We start from the raw sequence: 17,991 nt of genomic DNA, 5'->3' as shown, positions 1-17,991 counted from the left end.
GGTAAGTTTTGAATGCATTTGTGATTTCCTTAATCATTTTGCTAAGAAAATTGATGCAGTATAGAGCCAGGCAAGCTTTCTTCTCCAGCTTTGTTACAGTAAGGTTTATAGCACAACAAGTATTGTAATGCAAGTTTAAATCACGCTGTTTCTACGGTCTACACAGCTTTAGCCTCTTGAATTAGGCAGAGCATCACTCGATTTTCTCAAATCCTTTTTCTCAAACAACTTGCAGAATGCTTCTCCTCTGCACTTGTGTGACATGGGCCCAGGTGGGAAGAGCAGTTGCTCACTATTTTTATCTTCTTTTGTCTAATGGATCCAGGTTGCACCCATTACCTTAGGTCTTTGGGGAGCAGTAATGAATTGCGTGGCTCTCCTCCTCTTTCACAGTGTGACCTTCGGTATGTTTCTGTGCCTCTAATGAAGTCTAGCCCTTATTTTCCTCTTGGGATATCTGTGAGCCTTCGAGGCTGTTTTGAGCTCTTTGATGCAGAAGGAGGACAGTATCTAACATCCGTAGCCAGGTGGCTGCTGTGGATCTGATCATTTGCTCGTCTGTTGCACCACAGGATTTTAACAGGGTACCCATTGGATATGTGGTGTCAAAGCACATCAACAGCATGCATTCACAGCTTTATCAAACCAGTAATGGAAGAACTGGCAGGTCATTGTCAAAGCACATGCGTAAGACCCTAAGGAGAAGCATTTAATCTAATTTTACCCATCATTCCTAATTGTCTGTGCTTGGTAGAAGGTGATCATTATAAAGAGGCATGAATCCTCTTCTGCTGTGAATTTTCTGAATGCTGTTTCTTTCCCTTTGTTACGATTAACTCTTCCTACTGCAGGCAGGGCCTGCAGACCTTCTCTGAGAGGGGGTGATGAGCACTGAAGCAGTGCTTCAAATTCTGTGCCCTGAGATACATCACTGTCAAGCAATTAGTTCTCCCTAACTCAGACAGCTAAGGTAAATTCATCTCCGTATCTCTAGCTGGGGACATGCCAGTCCTGCAATGCCAATTTAATTAATAAACGATTTCAGGAATACATTGCAAGAATTGACTGAAGCCTTGGAAGGCAGGACTTCTGAAGAAAAGCTAGAGGCAGTCTATCAAGAGAAAATGGAAAAGTAAAAGGGATCATGGTGAACAAATACCTAAACCAGAGTCCTTTCTGGTAGGGCAGAGAGCTCTCCAAAGAGAAGAAATAGAAGACAGAACAGGATTCGGTGCTCGGAAATGGAAACAGAGCTCACTTGGATTTAGGAACCTGGAGAATTCTTTCTTGCGTTGAGCTTTTATATCAAGACAGCACCGATTTCTGAAGTAGGAGATACAAACCTGGTGCAGTTGTTCTTAGCCAGCTTCTTTCACAGGTTTTATCCAGGAGACAATTTTTTGCTCCTGAATTTATGTTATAAAACAAAGACCCTTTGACAGATGTAGTGTTTGTTGTTCTGTTTTGTTTGGTTTTGCTTTTTAATCTTTAATTCCCTTCTGTGGTTAGGTCTCTGTTTTCTGCAAGCTCTGGTCCCTTAGTGGGAAATAATGTTTTCTGCTGATCCTATGTAGTCAGAATGATATTGCGTGACCTGGCTGAGGGTGTAATGTCCTGTTAGAGAACTGGAGGCCAAACTATAATATCCTGGCTCTGTGAAATTTCCCTAATGTGTCTTTGTAACCTTTCAAAAGTGTTAATCCCATATTTTTGAGGGGAAAAAAAAAAAGCAGCCACAGATCGAATGAGAGGTGAGGATGCATGACCTTTTGTAGGAAACCAAATAATATGTTGATTATGGAAAGAACACAGTGTCCAAGATTACAGCGAAGTCCTTGTTCAGAAGGCTGGTGGTGCTGAGCAGGTCATTTGCTGCAGCCATCCTCAGGGTTCTTTCTCCCCATCAGCCAAGCAAAAATACAGGCAGAGGAGCAATAACAAAGTGCCTCGTGGGTGATGTATCAAAATCCTTTGAAGCCTGAGTTGTTAAGCAAACCGGTGCATTCAGTGCAGTTGAAAGCAAGGAGTAAAGACCAGACAGAGCTGCCTTTCCTGGATACCTGGTGTCAGGATGGCTAGAAAGCCAAGAGGAGTAGCAGAGCAATTGAACTCTACTGGAATTTGTTTGCTCTGTCCTGGATGTTAATTAAGCAGTACAAGAGAGCTGAACAGGTTCTTTAGTTGCATTTCCTTATGTATTCTTTTCCATTTCCTTGTTCTTTGCAGTATGTGGTCATCCCAACACGCCGTGCAACCGCAGTGGCCTTGCAGAGTTTCACTTCGCACCTTCTGGGAGATGCTGGCAGTCCTTATCTGATTGGATTTGTAAGTGCTCACAGTGGTTTTTGGTGGTATTGTGCATCCATGTTTAGTTTTGTTTACTAAGTGTTTATCTAACATGTAAGATTAAATGTGCTAGGGAAGGAAGGCCTGTATTTATCAGCAAAATGGGAAGTGGAGCAGTGCAGTGCAACTTTTTTATCTGCTTTTGTTTTCTGTGGGCTACAGTTCAAACTGGGGAGGACTACTTGTGCACAGGAAGTAAGCTTCCAAATCTTTTCAGCCTAGGGCATTCATAGAGTGCATTTAAAGGGAGATTGGTTGCTTCTGTGTTATGGACAAAGGTCTGTTAGAAGTCAGACTGGAACAGTTGTGTTTTAATTGTCTTTTAAGGCAAGCATGTACTTATGGGTAGCAACCTGCAGCTGTTCTGACCCACTGATATTTTAAACCCGTTGTGTATGATAATAAATGATAGTGCAGAATCCATGGCAGGGTGGATGTATATGTTTGGGAGGATTCTTGGTATTCCTTTCTAGTATGCATATTTTGTTTTTAATTAGTTGCATTCTTTTCTGTTACTGCTGCTGTTGTTGGCATTGGTTTGACTCAAGACCACTCTTAGGCCAGCATTACCTAATGCAGAGAGAAACAAAAGACCCTGCTCCAAAAGCTGGCAATTGGAGAACATTCCTAGCTGAAAGCATAGGGCTGTGAAATCTAATGGGGAAAAGAAATCTAGATATCTATCAAGATATACGGGATACTTGTACCCTTCTGTTGTGTTTGATGCAATGAGTTGCAGAGAATACAGATCATCATTTATAAAATATAGTGACTTCCTTGTAAAGTCTTAAGTGGCACTGCTTGTGTTGTGTTGAAGGTGCTACAGTTTTCCAGTGATGTAACCAGGGTCTTAGTTTCATCACTGGAGAGAGAGCTCAGATGTGCTCTTCCAGCTCAGCACTGCTGTGTGCTACAGCTGCTTTCTGCTGTGGAACTTACTTACTTTTTTTTTAACCACCATTTCTATTGTACTAATCCCCTGGTCACTGGTGAGTGTATACAATCATATTTATTTGTATTTTATATGTATATAATATTTACTCCTGAATGCCAGTTCTCAAAACCAATATAGTTGCTGTACAGCCCTCTGAAGCTTACGTGAACATACAAATACATATAAGGCTGAATGGATCAAAGGAATGAGAAATATCTCAAGAGAATAAATAAATATAATTTGGCTTAGTCTTTATTTACTTCAATATTCTGGGCACCCCAGGAGAAATGATCTTATTTTAGAAAGTATTTGAAAGTCACAAGAACAAATGAATCATTGGGAGAGACGGCTCTGTGTAGGCACACAGCAGGGGAGGGCATCAGGAGAGGAAATGGAGTGGGGAGTGCTGCTTACATGGGGACCAGTGGTGGTGAGGGGCGGGCTCTGAGATGCAGGAGAGGCTCCCAGGTGACTGCTGCATGTTCGTTCTTTTTGTTGTATAAGAGACATATCCAGGAGGAGTGGTGAGGATCCGGAATGATTGCAATTAATCTTGAAAGTTGCCTTGGGCTCTTTGGTGTCACAGATAGAAAAGGACTTTGGCTGTAGAAATAATGTGTCTTGCCCTTCTGGTATTCAGAGAGCAAGCAAGTTGTGATTTACTTAAGGATGCCTGCCGAAATATGCTTAAACCCAATTTAATGGCTGCCTTGGGCTGTCTTTAGACTTGGAAAATATTAATTATGATTTTGAATTACTCTTTTCTAAAGCTGCAGTTATTGGGCAGTTCTTGCCTGGAAGGAAGGTACCCAAGTGCAAGCATTCTTGGCAGGGAGCAGGAGGGAAGCACTCATGTCACAGAAGGCACCAGCATCCATTTCTGTAGCTCTGGAAGGCTTGGCTGACCCATGCTCCCTGTGCTACTTGGACTGAAAGGTCAGCTGGAGCTTTCCAACACCACAGAAAATTCAGCCTCCTAATCACTCAGAGTGCATCTGAGATCCTCAAGGTCTGCCATTTCTTCTGACTGCTTACAAATCCCACTTGCAGCTCTCTCACTCAGCAAGCAGTGTTTGGATCCGCATATGGCTGAAATCTTACAGAGTACTGGGGAGTTGAGAGTGAGATTCCTTCCAGCAGTGCTCTTGGTAAAGAACTGGATACCCATGTCCTTGAACGACTAAGCTGTGTCAGCCAGTTGTCTGTGTCTGCTGGATACCAATAAAAGTCCTATTGATCTTATAATCCTCATGTAGAGTATAGAAGGTACTTAACAGCTACAGCCCTACATCTGTGATTGCTCCCTTGCTCTGTGTCATGCCATAAAAGTTGAAGGTCAGATTCGAGTTTTTCTATAGAACTCCCACGCTTCCAAATCTTGCCAATTAGCTACATCTGATAACTGCTTTGCATTTTGGCAGTTTCTTATAACACCAAAAGTGACAGATATATGCTAGTGTTTAAAAGCTAGATGGAAGGAAGTGTAAGTGTGTGGCTATTTTCCATGTCTTTAAATATCAATGACCTTTCTTATGGTGAAACGTATTAAGGTTTTCTTACAAAGAAGCTATGCAAATACAGTTTTAGGGTAGCAGCTGTAATTTGCAAAGGTTTTCCTGCCTGCTAAGCACAGAGATCAATTACTATAAATCAGTGCTGCCTATTCACAAGTAAGAATAGGCGCTGCTGCAGTATTTCATTAGATGTAATAGTTTTCATTCAAAGATACCTGTAACTTTCTCAGGACCTTTGTGATAATCTGAAGAATTTAAATAATTTCCATTTAATGGCTTAGGGTACACCTCTGTACTTTGTTCTTGAGGTAATTTCAGCCATTCTGTGCATTAGACCTCCATATCATAGTACTTTTTATTTCCTTCCTCAGTGTGTATCAAGCACTGTCCAGCAGTGCTTTCCTCATCCAGGCTTGCCTTGCTTCTAGTCTTGGCTGTACTGAGAAGCAGGCACTTACTGCAGGCTTTACTGTCTCTAAACGTGCTAGAGAAACTGCTATTGTGGGCACATGCTGTCCTGGCTGCTCTGCTGCTTTGTCTATTCCATTAGCTTGCTGCTTTATTAAATTATTCCACATCTTCCCTCTGCAACTGTCCATTAGGTCTACGGATTGAAACCTGCCTGTTTCTGTCACTTGGCAGCATCAGCATGTGAGGAATGGCATTTTAAAGTGCCAATGGTCAGTATCCTTCCACCTTTCCACGTTTTGGTGGGTTGAAAGCTTCTCCCCAAACCCACTTGGTGCTGGTGCCCATCTGTCCTGCCCTCCCTGCTTGCCACTTCTAAAGATCTCCTGAGGAACACAGCCTCCAACCACTTCAGCTACTGTGGGGACAGCACTGCTCTGCAAGTGTACTCAGAGGGGCTCGCTGCTCTGTGTGCTGTAGGTCATGCAGAAGCTCTCTCCATCGGTCCATCTCCAATTTTATGAATAAGCCAATCAGTTGTCACCCTTCACTTTTCTCCCCTCCCCATCTTTCTTATGTGAGTAGGTCAATAAACTAGGTCTAATGAGCTACTTAAATAGCAAGCATACTAATGACCTTCCTTTAGCAAGTAGTTAGGAGAACAGTGTTAATTATCATTGGTGCAGAGTATCAAGAAGGTACATCAACATTTGGTTATGGACAACGCAAAAAACTGTAGTAAATGCAGTAGCTGAGATACTAATTTCATAAAAGTTATAATTGGAGGTGCAGACAGAACAGCCTTCTTGTGCCAATTTGAGACAATCTTATTGCGGATTTGCTTACAGCGATGTTTATCTGTCCTGGTAAATGCTACACATGTACAGAAAATAGTTCTGCATGAAAAGACTTGCCTGTTTGAGGAAGCTGAACTTCTGCATTATGGTTTAAAATTAATATTTCATAGTTTAAAATGCTATGGCTGCTCCTGAGTACATCTGTGGACATGATTACTCTGGAATAAGATTCTTTCCTGTTTAGCCTGCGATGTTAAAACAGGCCACTGGGCTGCTGGGGCTCAAATCCACTCTTGTCTGACTTGCTTAAAAACAGGACACTGGAGTGAAGTGGATTGTTGTGATGTGATGCTGCAGCTTGGGCTTTTAGTCCCTGTTTGACCTGTACAGCCATTCCTCAAATACAGCCCATTATGTGCTTGCTGGTGATTACACAGTGCTGTCTCTTCTGCCAAAGCAGAGTGTGAGATGAACTTTAGTTCAAAAAGGCAAAGAATATCCTGCAAGAAAAACATGCAAAAAAACAGCATCACTCTGTTTTATGGACTACTAGGAGCTATTCCACTGCTGTTGTGCAATAAAGGATGGAGGAGAGGTCTCGGTCCTGTTGCCTGCAGCATGTCACATTACAGGAAAGCCACCTCCATTTTTGCCAAGGACACTTTTCAGTGAGTGTCTGCACATGTGCTTGTTCATTTTTCAGGGCTTGCTTTCTATGAGGCAGAATGAAGTTTTCATTGAACATTCCTTGTAAAAATGAATCAAATCCTCCGGGCACTGCATGTGGGGGAACTTTGCATTTATCCAGATTTCTTTCCCTTCTTATGATCATGAATAGCATGAACAGAACAGAATGCTTTGCCATGGTGGAGATCTTGGTACTTCACCTGATGGAGACAGAAGATGGCATGTGATATACATTCATGTTTTTGTTTGTTCTTGTTTCTGTAGCAAGTGCCAGCTGCATGGCTGGGCTTCTGTAGCCCAAAGAGGATCAGTCCTCCTGCAGAGTGTTCCCCCATGTTAATGCATGTGACTGTGGAGGGTAAAATGGGACTTGCTCATGCAGTCCAACATCTTTTTCTCAGAGGGTGGTGATGCACTGAACAGGCTGCCCAAGGAGGTTATGGATGCCCCATCCCTGGAGGCATTCAAGGCCAGGCTGGATGTGGCTCTGGGCAGCCTGGGCTGCTTATTGGCGACCCTGCACACAGCAGGGGGTTGGAACTTGATGAACACTGTGGTCCTTTTCAACCCAGGCCATTCTATTCTATCTGATGTTGGAAAGGAAATACTGCAAGAAAGGAAATACTGCAAGAAAACCCCAGCCCCTCATCCTTATTAACTGTTTCTTCAAGCAGTAACTTTACATTGAGGATTTCTATGGTCCTGGCTGAGCTGAGTAATTAAAAGCCTCCTCCATGGCATGGCTGTCAGGTGCCAAAAAAAAGAGGAGAATTAAGTACCTGGAAATCAATCCACACCGGATTTATCTTGTTGCAATGAGCTAACAAGCTTTCTACTCCTTCTGACTCAGCAACAAGCAAGATTTAAATCTGCCTGAAAAAAACCAAATGACTTCCCATATATAAAACAGTCTTTGCCAAGGGTTCACAGTCTGTTGATGCAGGGTTTTTTGTTTATTTCTGTTGTTTCTTTTTTTTCCCCACAGTTTCTGTGTACCTGTCATTTTCTGCAACTTGGGTTGGAAGTGCAGGTTCTCAGTATTATTGATAAATAGACAGTAAGATTATGTAGAAGTGCCTCATTAAATGAAGCCCAGAAATCCAGAGCTGATCTGTTCCATTCAAGTATTTCAAGCTCTGTCCCATCTGCTCTTTTTCAGTGTGCTAAAAATCTTTCCCACCTGGTTCTTTCTCAAGTTACCAAGGACCTTGTAAACTCCCACCATGGACACACAGTTTTCATGGTGCTGAGCATGTTTCAGAATGAGATATCTGCTTTCTGCAATTACTTCTTGCTGCTGATTCACAAGCATTATGTTGTTGCAGTGAGCAGCAGGGAAGATGGTGATGGATATCCATTCTGCAAGGAAATTAGTGTGCAGAGAGCATATGATCCTCACAGGAAAGCACTAAGAGGTGCCTTGTGCCCCATCTGCACTGCTATTGCTCATAGCAGTGTAAATCATCCCAATCCTAGCTAAGTACCACCGCAGTTGGGACTGTGCTTATAAAACACTTTTGGATTAGTGTTCACCCTCCTGAGGCAGTAGCAGCACATGTACAGATCTGGACAGCCACACTGGTTGTGCCCACTCACTGCTGGGTGCAGAGCTCATGCGTGAACAGAGCAGCCCCACAACCCCACACTGTGACCCATGAGTTAGAAGAAGCTCATCTGTTTCATGACTTCCCCTCCTGGGACATCCAGCCACACAAGGGGCCTGTACCTCTCCTAGCTGCTAAAAGCTTTGCTCCCACACTGCTGTCCTCTGCCACAGACCTGATTTCTACACCTAAGTGGCTATCACCGAGCCCTACACATTTCAGTTCTTTGCCTTATTGTGTGAGCCATGTTTCTTGATTCCACGTTGCCCAATATACAAGGCATCTCCTGCTGGGAGGGAGCAAAGTCTAGTGTTCCCTGACAAAATCCCAGGGCAGACCAGACCTAAAGAGAAAGGAAAGTCAATGGCCTGAAGAAAATAGACTTTTGAACCTCCCCTGTTGTCCAGGGCAAAAGTCTGGAGGCAAGTGCTGCTCTAGTACCAACAGACATACCAAGTCCATTTGTTATCTTTAAAAGTGGAACCTTTGATTGAGTATTTTAACTTTCTGTGGCCCCTTCAAGGAAGCACTCTGCTAATCTTAGGAGGGATGCAAGTGTATAAACAGATGAGCAATCCGGGAATTCTTGTTATGGGTCATGGAGGGGCAGTCCCAGGTAGCATGTGCAAATGCAGGTTGTTGATATTGTCACCACCCACATAGCAAATCTGGTTGTGATCCCAGAAGGACACAATTAAGATTAACAGGATGTTCAACTTTTTAATCTCCATCATCCAGACATGCCAATGTTAAAATTGAAATTACTTTCAGAACGTAATTGCTTTTATCCTTCTGCAGTTTTCAGAGCTAGTATCATAAAATAGTCAGCTTTGCTTCCTCTTTTACAACGTGTCTCTTACACCATCTAGCACAGTACATGAATGCTTTTTCTCCCCCACGGGCCCAGAAAATTATTTACTTTTTCTTTATAAAATCCCTTATTTTTTGTTTCTAGTCTTCATTTTCCTATTCTATTTTGATAAAAAAAAAAAAAAAAGATCAGAGAAACCTTTCACATGCACCTCTGAATTCAGAGAGGGTGAGCCCCAAACATCTGTGGGGTTACCAGGAATGCTGTGATAAGGAAACATACTGAAGAGATGAACCAGAGAACCTGGCCTGTATCAAAGTGGTAATAGTAAAAATCAGATACTGCAGTGGAAATATCCTTTCATGTGATTGGTGCCCAAGGAGTGAAATCAGAAATTTAGAAAAATCAAGCAATTGCAGAGAAATTGAGATGTGCCTTCCAGCAAATAAGACAAGGCAGCTGAAATGATTTCAAAGATGCTACCATCCCATTGCGTAGTAAGGGAATCTGTGATTGAACTGCTCATGCTGTTCGGGCAGTAGAGTATCGTAGGAGCAAGCTGTATTTCTATAAGCTTCAGAGAAACGTAATGAAGTTTCACCTTTTCCTTCACTGTCTTCTGCACTCAGACTGAGACAATCAGAGGTTTGGGTTGTGCTGGATCAGCCTGCTGGAGCTGTACCACTGTTCTCTGGGAAGTGGGCATTTCCTCTAGATGGACTCCAGCCAGCAGGCTGCCACCCACTGAACACATGTCGTTTGTGTTCGGTGATAAAATGCCATTCAGCTAAGTCATTCTTCTTATCTGAGATCTGTGTTAGTGAGGGAAAAGGAGATGTGAAGTTTCATGCTTAGGATGCTATCAAATACTTGCAAAACTTGCAAAGCAGCAGAAGGACTCACTGATTTTCTACCCCCAGGTTTCTGGTAAAGGTTTTTTAAGTTTGGGTTGGTTTTTTTTTTGCCAGTTAGCAAGTGGCAAAGCAAGAAAGGAATCCCATGCATGGCTCTGTGCTGAAGAACTGGCACTGACTGTGCATGCAGCACCCACTTTTTGTTACTTGTGATAGAGAGAAGACACTGAATACGATGAGAGATTGGGTCTTGCCAACACAGTGCTATCATTTCAAGGAATCTGAAAGCCAAAAATTGGCAAGACAGCGTAGATCACTTGGCAAACAGTATGTCATTCTTGGAGCACAAGTCTGTAATTATGTCCTGTGTCCTTCAGAAAGAGATGCCAAAGTTCCAGTCTGAGCAGGTGGCTTGTAGCTGAGTAGAGCAAAACAACATAGAACAGTGACTGTAAGTTAATAGCAAAACAATATCTGAGCCCTGAAAAGAATTCCAGAATTAAGAGATGCAGAGATGGGCGTGGGGGTTATATAGAACCTAGATGAGAAAGCCATATGGCTTGGTGGGTGGAATTGTACCTCAGATAGGGGGAAGCACTGCTGGTCCGACAGTCCACACTTAGAGAGCATGGAGGGTTAAAAATGACAGAGGCAGCAGATTCAGTGTTAATGAGGTTTGTTGGTATTAAAGGTCAGTACAGTGCCTTAGAAAGAGTGGAGCAGAGCAAGGTGTGTGGGGAGCTTTACTTTTTGGAGTCTTCACGTTTTCAAAGCTGTTTTTTAGCCCAGAATGTCACATCATCCATGCCTAGCTTTTCATCAGCCACTGGTGATTTATCATGTCAATTTGTTGAGTGATTTATTGTCTGGTCCTTTTGGAGGATAACTGTATCCATTTCCAGTTATGAAATTTCTCAGTTTCTATTGTAGAATAGCCTCAATTCTGGCTATTGTACACAGAGGGGCTGATTCAATGTGGAATTTTGGCTCATAATGAAGCATAAGGGAAACACTGGCAACTAAGGTCTCTGAATACAAGAGGGAATAAATTACCAACTGAGGTCCCTGTCTTCTGAATGCAGTGCACGTTTTGTTGATTTCCTATGGGTGTGTTCTTTTCACGTTCAAGACTTTTTGCTAGGTTTAACAAGTCTCTCAGACTTATAGCCACTGTTGTTTGCTTTTCAATCTAAGGACTTGTTTACCCATCGGTTCTCACATGAGACTTGGTGATAATGCTCTTGTTTTTCCTCGTGTGTGTTATATACTGTGAATTAAGTTCTCTTTGAGAGGCCAGGAACACTTCCTTAGCCTATATCCCATGCACTGAAATTTTCTCCTCCAACTTTATAGAGCAGGGAATGAAGCAATGAAGTCTGGCTAAAAACCTACAATCATTTCCTTAGAAACGCTCTTCTGGTGCTTATTCACTCATCACTGCTTGACATCGCCCCATCATAACAGTCCTCTGCTCTTTTGTGTGCAGAGCAGCTTCACCTCCTGCATCAGGCTGGCTGTTTCTCCTTCTCTTGGCTCTATCAGGACCCAGGTTGAGCAGTGAGAATGTTATTACAATTTTGAGGCCACCAGTGCTTCAAAGTGCCTCCCTGCTACGGAGCCCTTATAGCACACACTGTGACCTGCTCAGTGGAGTCTCCATGTCATCCTTCTGTGACCTTCTGTTGATCGTGGCATCTGTAAGTCATCTCTGAACACATATTTACCAGCCAGGTCAACATAATTGGCTTCAGTGCAGGGCTGTGAAAGGGTGATTTCTCCTGTGCGTGACATTTTCTCACTTCATTTAGTTGTTTTTTAGATTTAAGCTCTGAATGTTGGATTTTGCCTGTAGTTTGTGTCTGACACCACCCTTTTCATTAGCAATAGTGTGGCAGTTTAGGAGATGCTGGCTGGTCAAGCCTGGACTATTTCTGGAACTGATCTGCGTGTGTGCACAGCAGTAGGATTTTATGGTGCAAATTCCCTGCAGTCTTTTGGTATAAAGTAGTATTTCTGTCTCAACAAAAGGTCACAGACAAAAGCAGAACTGGCCATTTAAATACACGATGCCTTGAGAATCATCCTCACTGCTGCTACCACTGTTGATTTATAAAGTGTCAAGTTGTTTGCTGGACAGGAAATATTAAAATGTGATTGTCTTAGCTACAGACACTCATTAAATATTACTGAGTTTTAGCAAAAGCTTTTCATAATGAATTAAACACTGCCACTGCATGTTGCTTCTCCTTTGTGTCAGTGCACACTTGTGTTCACTTTCAGATAATTATGCCTTTTTACTGTCAGAAGATACAGGTTGCCTTAACCCATTAACTCAGTGGTGGGTGATTCTTTGGCCCTCATGCACCAAACCTGCAGTATAAGCCTGGGGGGCAGAGAGCAGAAAGTGTGGGAGGTGAGATGAAGGAACGAGGCCTGTGCCTCAGATAAAACCATATACATGGTCTGCCTCTGAAAAGCAAATGGGACCCGTGGGTTTTGTTCCATGAAAGACATTTCCACCATCCCACTCAACACAAAGGAAAGGAGCTGAATACCTCCTTTTGCTGAAAGGTAGGTAAAGATGTAGGAGTAAGCAAGACTTCAAAGAAATTGCAGAAGATTGATCAGTACCTCACTGAGCAAGCAATGCTGGCGAGGCAGCACACCAGGAGGCCTGCTCAGTACAGCAAGGTTGGACACCCACTGGTTCAGTCACTGAGATAGGCAGGGAGAAGATGGAGAGAGGTGTGGGAAGACTAACAGCTCAGGCAGAGAGTGACAGGGTGAGGAGAACCCCTGCTGTGCTGCTCACAGTGTGAGTTGCCCAGGCTCCAGAGTGCAGAATAATGGTGTGTGGAAGGCTAAAGCATACATAGAGGACATTCAGCCTCTTCTGAACAAAGTCTTCCATTTTGAACTGCGTGCATATGTTCAGTAGGTGGTTGTTTAGGGAGCTCCATTCCCTCAACGTTATAATGTCTATTTTCATCTAAGTGACTAATTTTTTTTGCCCTTCTCTTGTAGATCTCAGATCTGATACGACAAAGCACAAAGGAGTCCCCGCTCTGGGAGTTCCTCAGCTTGGGGTATGCACTCATGCTCTGCCCATTTGTCGTTGTCCTAGGAGGGATGTTTTTCCTGGCCACAGCCCTCTTCTTCCTCAGTGACCGAGCCAAAGCTGAACAACAGTGAGTAACCTGGCAATTGCAAATGGGGAGGTACCAAAGCCTGTATTCTTTCTTCAACATTATGCTTGTACTTTTTCCTTGGGCCTTGGTCCTTCCAGGTAAAGGATGTTGGGTTGTATGCAAAGAACCTCAGCTCAGCAAAGTGCATGAGGCTGCACGAAGCACAGGGGCTTGTGTCATGCTGGCTGGGCATCCTTTACATGCTTCTGCTCTGGTGGATCTCAGTTACTGGCCTTATGGCCTGGAGGGGAGCACAGTACTTGAGATCACTGATCCCTTTTACCCTTGCGAGAGCATGCACAGACCAGGCCATCTGTGGTGAGGTGTTGCTGTGTGCTGGCACCTGTAGACTGCTAGGTGAAGAGCAAGAGACACCTCACAGAGCTTGATGGTCAATTTTGAACACACAGTCCCATCTCAGACCCTTGTACCCTGCTCACTACCTCCAATATACCGGACCAGCAGAGAAGGAAGAAAGCTGTGTATGTGGGGACATAAGTGCTCAAGGCTCGCTGTGCTGATAGTATTTCCCAGTCCCTTACTGCAGCTTTTTTTAAAAAGCTACTGTTTTTCAGTAATGAAACCGATTCGGACCACCTCACGGTTGGCAACTACAGTAATTCAGAAGACGCTTCCACATGACATACACACTCCTGGGGTTAGTCTCTTTCTCATAATTGTTGAACAATAGAGTATCTATGTATAACGTCATGCTGAATACGCGGGCAAGTGACCAGTTTGGTGTTGACTGGAATTGCCTTTGCCTTGCTCCCACTGGGGGGAGGAGGAGGTATCGTTCTTGTGACACGGCTGAGAGGCATTTACACTGATTCAAGAACAGCATAGATGTGCTCTTGCGATGTCAGTGCTGCACCCACATCAGTGTGAACTTTGTGTGACTGAGTTTGCCTGTGTAAATCTGACTACACAGGTGTTGGATTGATGACACAGATGTAGATATGTGGGGTAGAAAATCATAATTGTGGATATGTTAGCAGCCTATGGCAGTTCTGCAGACAAAGAGAGCAGGATATGCTTTGCTGTGCGTTGAACAAAGGGGCTCTGGCATGTCATTCTCACTAGATATGATACAGCTACAAGGAAAATGAGGTGTTTGGAGTTGACATAAGTGTATAAACAGTTTGAGTGTTATTCTCTGGATCACACTGTCATATCCATTGAATGCAGGAGATTTGGAAGCAGTGTCGCAGATGGTGTTTGTGTCCCTCTAAGAGCAGTCCTGCCTTCCTCTTACTAACACATACAAATACCAGAGAAAGGAAAGTTTTTCCACTTCCTGGTGACCATAGGTATCTATTCCACCTGTAGTGAAGTGTTAAAACATGCTGCAGAGAACAAGACCTCATATGTGTATCTGGTAAGGAGGTTAAGTCTTGCTCAGTTGAACTTCAGTGTGGCTTTACGGATGATGTGACTGATATGTGCCTGGTTTGCTATCATCTGCATATAAAGGCTTTAAGCTGCAGTAATTGAAGCTAGATGTTAGAGGTTAGGAAGATCTGTTTATGAGAAAGAAGAGGCAAATGGTACAGCAGATTGTCTGGAGAAAACATGAAACCTGTTTGAGTTCCTGAAGGCCTCCCATGCTTGCAGAGCCAGGAGGATGGCGGCTCTCTGGCTGCCTTCCAGCTCTGCTCCTGTAGTGGCACAAATGAGCTGTATATGCAAGTTTATGTAACGATCCCTTGGGGACATGGCAAGATGAGCAGAAGTTTCTAGGTGCTCAAGGTGACTTTTTCTGCAGCAGCAGGGAGCCAAAAGTTCGATTTGTTGATAGAGCAGTAAGTAGCAGAGAGATCGTGTCCCACTGTTCTCCTTTTTCCTACACAGATATGTTCACTTTTGTCTATTGATGTAGACAGCCTGAGCAGATTTGGTTATGTCAAAATCATACCAGCCTTCCCACCAGTCACTGGTCCACTGAGTGAAGAAACTTACCCATTCAGGCTTCAGACTTGTTTTTGCTTCACTCCCTGCAACTTTCAGTTGCCTTATCTGACTCACGCTCATTTATGAACTCTGTATCACTCATTTACTGATCCTACGTGTACTATAGCAAACTGTCTCAGATACAGAGGGAGAACAGTTGTCATAAATAACGGCTAACAAAATGATTTCTCTCTGCTGCACTCTTTCTAGATATGCCCACTCCCATGTTAAAAATATTCTGTCATCTTACCATCAGATTCCTGGAGAGTGCAGCTTAACTCAAGTTTGACACATTGCTGAACAGTGAGGCAGTATCTTTACAAAGGTTGGCAACTGCTGAGTAAGGCTTCTGTCCATGCCATGTGCAGTGGGATCTGTGCTGTCAACTGGGTCCTGTCTGCCACTGCTGACAGGTTCAGTAGTCTCCTTGGAAGAATTTATGGGGGAGGATTTGTTATTAGCTGCATGCTTTCCTGGGAGAGAAAAGACAACTGGGTGCTTTGCTATTAGCAGCTTACAGCTCCATGCTGGATTTAAACCCGACGTCCAGCTCCCGCCTATCTGACAGGCCATCTGTACTTGGCGCTGCACACCTTTGGCAAGGATAGCACTCTGCCTGGCCAATCCTCTCTCATACCCTACTTATTACTCACTGGATATGGGGGAATTTCTTCTTCAAGATGCCTTATTTTCTCTCTGCAGTCAGTCGTGCTGCTCAGGCGACAGGACTTGGAAATGTGCTTTGCCAAAAGAAATCAATTAACCTGCAGGAATCATAAACACTGGTGTCACACGCCAGAGATTAAACTCATTCATCACCAGTAGGGTCAGGGCACACAGGCCAGATGTCACAGACCTGTCTAATGAACTAATATGGAAGCAAAGAAGTGTAACACCGCTCTCTGCAGCCTTGCTCTGCCTATGGAAATGAAGCTTTCTTGCTTCAATTCAGTGCTTCTATGAAAAGTAGTCTACATGTTTTTTCATTTGTTTCTTCCTTTGTGTAATGGTCTCTGGGTGTTTGCTTTGAGATAATTTCTTCTTCCAGGCAGGACAGCATACCAGGATAGCAACCCCACTTTCCTGTAAAGCTTTTTCCAGTTTCCACCACACTTCCTTTCAAAAACAGAATTTCCAGGCTTTCAGTGCCTAATGGTGTTTTTGCACCACTTTTGTCATTGCCACAATTCTTGGCATATTTTGAACATTACATTTTTAGCACAGGAATTCCAATCAACAAGGATGCCCCTCTCACAAAAACACTCAGGAAAAGAAATTCTTTGTACAGCAGCTCTCTTCTTAAAAAATCTTGATTCTTTTACAATGACCTTCATAGTGTCTTAGGAGCCTGACAGCGTAAGGAGGCTTTTAGTCAGTTGAGGACTAGCAGAGAACACAGTGCAGTACTTCACTCCGTAATGTAATCCAGTCATTTTTGGTACAATTTTAAAAACACAAATTTACCCCCACCCTTCTAAAGTGATAAAAGAGAGAAAATGGTTAGAGAATGGTCTCTGTAATAGCTCTTATGCACTAGAAATACATGAGTTCTTTTTGAAACCACTCACCTACAATCACTGCTGCGATTTCGCTTGCCTACACTGTTTGTTCATCCAGTCCTACAGTACTGTGGTGGAGGGTTCAAGCTGTCATGTTTTCTTGCCAAACATGACTACATTTGTAGTATTTGTGATATTCAAGTTATAGTTGTAGGTGCCCTGGAAGACAGTGTGTACAAATACAGTATCTTGCCATGGCAGAGCCCTGGATAAACCCATCAGCAATCTGATGACCTCACTGTTATTCCCCAGCTCCATCTCTGGTTTCTGGGCAGTTCTGGCAGGTTATCAGCCAGAAGGCAACTTCCAGAGGAGCACCTGGGGTACTGCACATGTTGAAAGTAAGAGCTCAGCACTGCTTAGAATTGCAGCTGTAGTGTCTGTCCCCTCCCTTGCTCATAATGCAGATAACTTGAAAAAACAGAGATTCACCCTAGAGTTGCAGAAGAAATGCCTGCAATAGTACTTATTAGAAGCAGTGACTTCACTATTAATTAGGAAGAATGTGCTCTTTTCACTAGGAAAAGTGAAAAAGTCCTTTCCCCAAGCTCTGACAACTTTCAGGTGCCAGGGCATATAAATCACTGTAATGTAATTATCATGTAGCAGGATTCTTTTCTGGGCAGCTAATGTGAGTGTTGAGCCTCTGGAGTTCTGCTGTGCAGTGATTTTCTGTTTCAGTACAGGCACAGACCCGTGGGACCCCTGATGCTCTGCAGCAGGCACAAGTGATTCTACAATCCAGGGTCCTGTCTCCCATGATGTCCACATCCAATTGTTTCTGAGGGAAAGCCCAAATTCACCTCCATTTTTTATGAGAAAGACCGCTCTGTTCAGGTGTAGAATAATCTACCCCCTCAAAAGGTTTTTTTTTCTACATCAATTTTTATTTAATCACTGATTCTATACCTGGAGACGTGAGATTTTCTATTCTTTCCTATGCCCACCCAGAGGTACAGCTGGATATCCAAGGTTTATAACTGTTCCATCCCTCTCTGCATCCTGCATGATATATGCTGGGTATTTTTGCCAGAGATACAGCAATGCAGATCAGGCAGCAGGATGCAACTGCAGTGTATATCCCTGGCGCAGATACAAACAGGAATAAATAGCTGCATTGATGCAGCTGGTCAGAACAAAGGAATTTAGATATTTAGCTAGCTACCACCCATCACTTCAGAGAGATCTGCAAGCATAAATAACTTGCCTGTTTGTTGTTTCCATGACTAGCAAAGGTTCAGGCTACTTGTACGGCTCTAGTAGGTTTTTCTTCTTTCATAAAATTAAATGTTTCATTAAAAAAAAAAAAAAATTAACACCTTTGATCAGATGTGGGAAC

General features: G+C 43.3%; 1 protein-coding gene across 3 annotated transcripts in view; it reads left to right on the top strand.

Moving 5' to 3' along the window:
- SPNS2 (spinster homolog 2 (Drosophila)) overlaps positions 1 to 17,991 on the top strand; it is a 125,751-nt gene that overhangs the window by 93,476 nt on the left and 14,284 nt on the right. For 2 of the 3 annotated variants that reach the window (NM_001389690.2, XM_046902323.1), the window contains 2 exons: positions 2,227 to 2,325; positions 12,980 to 13,143. In NM_001389690.2, coding sequence (NP_001376619.1) covers positions 2,227 to 2,325; positions 12,980 to 13,143 — 263 coding nt within the window. Of the gene's footprint in view, positions 1 to 2,226; positions 2,326 to 12,979; positions 13,144 to 13,718; positions 13,802 to 17,991 lie in introns of all 3 variants that reach the window. The other variant, XR_005840856.2, reaches the window with a different exon arrangement.

This window comes from Gallus gallus, chromosome 19 (genome assembly GCF_016699485.2).
Source record: "Gallus gallus isolate bGalGal1 chromosome 19, bGalGal1.mat.broiler.GRCg7b, whole genome shotgun sequence".
Taxonomy (NCBI): domain Eukaryota; kingdom Metazoa; phylum Chordata; class Aves; order Galliformes; family Phasianidae; genus Gallus; species Gallus gallus.
Note: the sequence above shows the minus strand (reverse complement) of the source record. Positions and strands in the feature narration are given on the sequence as shown.